The sequence below is a fragment of the Psammomys obesus genome, unplaced genomic scaffold (assembly GCF_907164565.1).
Source record: "Psammomys obesus unplaced genomic scaffold, mPsaObe1.curated_primary_1811, whole genome shotgun sequence".
NCBI lineage: Eukaryota > Metazoa > Chordata > Mammalia > Rodentia > Muridae > Psammomys > Psammomys obesus.
In genome coordinates, this window is record NW_026596433.1 from 630,910 (window position 1) to 636,692 (window position 5,783).

Consider the following 5,783-nt stretch of genomic DNA (forward strand, 5'->3'; position numbering starts at 1 on the left):
AAGAAAGAAAGAAAGAAAGAAAGAAAGAAAGAAAGAAAGAAAGAAAGGTAGACAGGGAATGGAGTAAAAGAGTAGCTTTGCCTTTTTTGCATGATTTTTCTCTAGTAGCAAGCATTTTATTGTTTGCAAGTGGCATTTAAAACTCCAATAATATGTTATCATACCCTTTTAAATAAGTTACTTATATGGAGGTCAGCTGAACTAGAATAGACCACTAAAAGCACTAATAGGTTAAATTGCAGGATGTCTTCTTGGAATTTAATACTTACCAAGACACAAACAAATACGTCTTTGCAGATTAAAGTGAAATCTACCACACGTCTATTTTCAGGTTCTCAGAAGTATGGATGAGGCCTTGGGACCTTAGAAAACACTGTTAAACTATTGATTTAAAAGCTATATTGCTGGCATGCTCAAGACTGGTTTTATATATTTTGGCTTGATAAATTAATACAGATATTTATTGACAACATTTTGACTACATGAATTATCTTTTCCAGGAAATTGTCAAACACTATGTTGGCTTGGGTTTGAATAACTAGGAGAAGTCAAAAAGCAATGAATTACCTCATGATATATATTATTTTATGATGTGAGGTTTCTCTTGGGGCATACAAATTTCATACCACTGGCAGACATGAGATCCCAAATGTTTATCTTAAAACCATCATGGGCAGAGTAAATTTTCTCTATGGTTTTTAATGATAGTAAAATAGTTTTTACATTTATTGGAATGAACAGAGATGTATGAGCATTTAGGAATGACTAAACCTGGTGAACACGAAAGAATAGTTTTTCTAGTATTTTACTCTCTCTTAAACCTAATGCCCTATGACTTTTAATAAAAACAAGTGTTGACAACTTTGTTATGTGTAAGTTCTTAGATGTCTTAAGTGTCTTTACACATTTTGTTCTTCTATTTTATTTCAACCTTATCTATCTCTCCTTCCAATTTGGGGATGACAGAAGACTGCCTCTGAAGCAGGCATGCCAAACACGCGTACCCTGTATCTCCTGTGCCATGGCCCCAGTTCTTTCTGACCCGTGGAGTTATTGTATTTAAAGTGCTGACTGTTCTTAAAAATTAGAAACAACATCAATCCATCAGTATACAGAACCTTAAGAAGTGGCAGTTATTAAAATAAGAAACTTCAATTCAATGGTTCACATAATTCTACCTTGAAATCAGATGTATTTTTCAGACTCATTTGTTTGTATTTCACGTGGATGGCTGTTTGCCTGCATGAATGTGTGTGTATCACAAGCATGCCTGTTGCCTGTGCAAGGCAGAAGAGGGCATCAGATGCCCTAGAACTAGAGTCACAGAAGGTCGTGAGCCATCTTGTAGGTGCTGGAAATTGAATCAAGGCCCCTTGGAAGAGCAGCCAGCGCTCTTAACTACTGAACCATTTAAAGCCCCCAAAATCAGATGCATTTTTCAGGTGGTGTTTTTACAGCTCCTAAAGATACAAACGATTCCTTTCTGATAGAAAATTAATACTTTTTAAAGCTCTTGTTCCATTTTTGTTGTTGTTGCTTTCAGTAAAACACCTGATTTTCCATGTACTCTCATAGCTTAAATAAGGCATTTAAGATTGCTTTTAGCTATGAGTCTTGCAGCATTAAATTTTATGTATGGGTTGATCATCCATTTTCCACAATGACTGTCTGCCATGAGCACTGTGTGTGATATCCATTTTGAAATGAAGCAGAGCCTGGCATTTAGCTCAGTGGGAGGGTACAAGCCTTGCATGCACTGCCCTTTGTTCGATTCTTAGCACCACAGAATATGTTAAATAAATATTAAAAAATAAAAATAAAACAGGATAGAGTTCCTGTACAAAGTGGAACAGAGCCTAGATTTGGACATACAAAATCTGACTGTGAAGGTCTGTGGCATATAGGACAGAATATTTCCTGGGAGTTGATTAAGAAAGAGCTACTGTGGGGAAGCAGTGTTTGGCTTCCAATGTGTGATTTTCGACTAACACAATCACAAATCTGGTGGAATTTCCAGTCCTTAGGGATAGTATCATTAATGTGTTATTTGGTGTGTAAATAACTGTAATAGTAGCATCTCTGTTAGTATATTAGCTAACTCTATGAGGACGATATTCTTGGAGCTAGAAGTATGAAGATCTGTGAATGAGAAGCTGCACTGAAACAAATCCTAAGGATTTATTGACCCTATACATTCAGATATAGGATTCTTATATCAGATTCAGAAACATTAATCTAAAATTGTTAGCAAGCAGATTGCTGGGGAGGTGTCTCAGTCAGTAAACTGTGTACCTCCCAAGCATGAAAGCCCGAGTTCAGATTCCCAAAAGCAGGTTAGAAAGCAGGCACTGTGCCACACAGCTCCCTACTTAGTTACTGGGAAGACAGAGAGAACTTGGGATTTGTTGACCAATATTCTGGCCAAATCAGCCCAACTGGCAAAATCTAGGCTTAGTGAAACATACTATGTTAAGAAAATAAGGTAGAGAATGATTGAGAAAAACACCTGGTGTCTACCTCTGATTTCCATAATATGTGGACGTGCACACAGTATCTTCACACACACATAAATACAAGGTGAATAAAAATGAACAAATCCCCCAAGCACAATGCAGTTTAACAAATACTGATCTAAAAACTGTCCTAGGCATTTCTGCTGCCCAGCCCATCCAAACTATAGGTTATCTTATGACCAATGGTGACACTTTTTAAGAACGTGTTTTCATACCCAGTGGTTTAGCATTCCAAGTCCCACAACCCTTTATTTTCTGGGGCATTTCCTGGTCTTGGCTTTGGAATTCCTAGTTCCAAAGTTGTCACAGATAGTAGGAAACCTCTCAGATGTTGGCAAGCAGCCTGCCTTCTGCCAACCTCTTCACATCTCCTTCTTTATCTCTGTGCTTACAGATGTATTTGTTGATAGGCCATTTTAGCCTGCAGATGCTTCTGTTTAATCTGTTATAATAAATCGAGGGCTCTGACCACAGTTAACCACTACAGAGTTTTGGGAATAACCCTTTGTTTAAATTAGACAAGCTAAGAGATCTTATTCACACAGCTCTATTTCTTTGATGTGTTTTCCATGGGTGATGATGGCAGTACACAAAGCTGATTTGTACTTCTCTAAAAAATAAAGTTAAAATTTTATTATAGCAAATACACCAATTATATCTAGACAGATTCTGTGATGAATTGTGTATTCTTTTGCTGATCAAGTGAGATAATATTACTGCTCAATTAAATATTATTATTGAACATATATAATAACAGATGTACATACTGTTCTATATAGTACATGCACACATGAATTTTATATGTTTTAATATTTTCATGTTATTTTTATTCCCATGGTTACTGAGTTCTAAGTTTCATCATAAAAAGAATCATTTAAAGGTAAAAACAGCATTAGGTGTATCTCCCATAATTCCATTGAGCATTATTATGTGACAGATAATCTTCCAAGTGGGTACTGTATTTTGAAAACTCACAAAAAATTAATGTCATTATCATATGTATTTTACTTTTGGAAAAATAGAGATCAAAGACATTTGTCCATAGTCATATAGCTAGTCAGATGTTTAAGCTGAGAAGCCAGATAGGCTGTGTGTGCCATTTCTGCCTGTATGCATGATCCTTTCTGACCTCTGGTAACATACACACACCTAAAACTAGACATGGAAACAGGAGCCAGAGGTTGGATAGAGACCACTGAAATGGAGGTAGGACCATGGAAGTTCACCGCCTTAATCATTTCCTTTTTCTATCTTTGGGCAGAGTGCGGTGGTCGATTGAAAGCAGAGCCCAAGCCCAGAGACCTGTACTCCCATGCTCAGTTTGGTGACAATAACTACCCAGGACAAGTGGACTGTGAGTGGCTGCTAGTGTCCGAACGAGGCTCTCGACTGGAATTGTCCTTCCAGACTTTTGAAGTAGAAGAAGAAGCTGACTGCGGCTATGACTATGTTGAGATTTTTGATGGTCTCAATTCAAAAGCTATGGGTCTTGGTAGATTCTGTGGATCTGGCGTAAGTACACATCACTGTTGATATTTGACACCCAGTTAATAAGGAGCCTGATCATATATATAATATTTACAAATTATAAAGATTCTTGAAAAAAAGTCACACTTTCTTACTATCATTGGCTTGACAAAAGTAAGCATGGCTCTTCTCTTCCCCTTTTTTTTTTCATTTATGAGTTTACAGTTCATGTGAGTAGATGAACTTAGTTCTGATTTTTTGTCGTTTTCCAAATTCTAAGTTCTCATTGTGCAGTGGATATTTAAATGCATAATAATCTTAAACAATATATCCAGATACACAGCCTCGGCAACGTTGTTCCCTCCTACGTTAAAGCACAAGAGACAGAAAAAGTAAACCCACATCGCTCCAGTTCACATTCCTTTCTTAAGAAATCTCTCTTGTCAGAGTGGCAGGGGCAGCTATGAAGGTAGGCCGAGCCAAGTTGGACCCCGCTCCGTTGCTCTCCGTGCACAGACAGAGTCGAGATGTAGCAAGTGGGGAGCCACATGAGAAACTAGAGTGAAAAGCACTTTCTATGTCTTCCAGGACTCACTGCACTCAAAGTCAAACTATTCTGAATGTCTGTTTTTGCTTGAGATGACAATAGCCTCAACTTTCTGAGGCTCTTTCTCAAGCCTTATCTATGAATTAAATAATAATAATAATAGTAATAATAATATCAAACTTCTACCCAAATAGCACTTGTGGCAAAAGATCTTCTTAGAAAGTTTTAGACTATTAAAAGCGGAAGAAATGAAGATTTAGATGATCTAAATTTCACAAGTGACTCACTTCAGAACAATGACTCACTATCTCCTTATTGTTTTGTAGTCTTCTTTATTTACATATAACTTAAAAGAAGATGGATTAAAGTTTTGAAAAAAATATCCAATCTTACTGAAAATTCTGGAATTTAGAAGTGAACTAAAACATGAGATCTTTCGTATGCCATTTTCCTCCCTAAATCTAAAGAAATACAACATGAGAGCTTTTCTAGGTTGCTGAGTGGGTTGAATTGTTAGAGCATGTGCATTACAAGAAATAGTAGTTCATTCTACTGCTCATTTGGTTTCTGCTTTTTTTTTTTTTTTCTTATTGTCCTTTCAGCCACCAGAAGAAATTTATTCAATTGAAGATGCAGTTTTAGTTCATTTTCATACTGATGATACTATCAACAAGAAAGGATTTTATATAAGATACAAAAGTATAAGGTACCCAGAAACTATGCATGCTGAGAATTAATACTGACCCTCCCTCAGAACATAAAGGAACATGACGTGGAAAGAAGACATTTTTAAAATTGAAAATATTAGTAAAAATGTTTTGTATAATGAATTTGAATAAAAGAGGACTGCAAGATTAAAGTTATCTCTGAAATGAAAGAGAACTAAAACCTGATTAGCATTGCAAGATGTTTGAAAGTCATGCTTGAAGATCAATAAACACGGTGGAAGGTTACCACATGCTTCAAGGAAGAGTAACAGCTTGAGAAAGATGCCTCACTCTTCAGACAGTTCATTCCAGGGGCTGTGCTTCTCTGGAGTGATTTCTTGACTACTTTTTCAAGATCTGGGGACATAAAATGACCAGACAGATCATAATGTGGAAACATACTTCTTGGGTTTTTTTCATGTTGGCTTAGTCTTTTTAGGTCAGACACAGTGTAAACCAACTCCATGTAAGGTGATGTGGAATAGTGGTCTTTGGAAAGTGATTTGTCATATAAACATAGGTGTGTGTTTGTGTGTGTGTATGTGTGCA

General features: G+C 36.5%; 1 protein-coding gene across 1 annotated transcript in view; it reads left to right on the forward strand.

Moving 5' to 3' along the window:
• The window catches only part of Tll1 (tolloid like 1), a 125,889-nt gene extending 120,574 nt beyond the window's left edge, over positions 1–5,315 (forward strand). Inside the window, exons 20-21 of the mRNA XM_055597887.1 lie at positions 3,775–4,025; positions 5,130–5,315. Coding sequence (XP_055453862.1) covers positions 3,775–4,025; positions 5,130–5,264 — 386 coding nt within the window. The 3' untranslated portion in view covers positions 5,265–5,315. The remainder of the gene's footprint in view (positions 1–3,774; positions 4,026–5,129) is intronic.
• Positions 5,316–5,783: the final 468 nt, after the last annotated feature.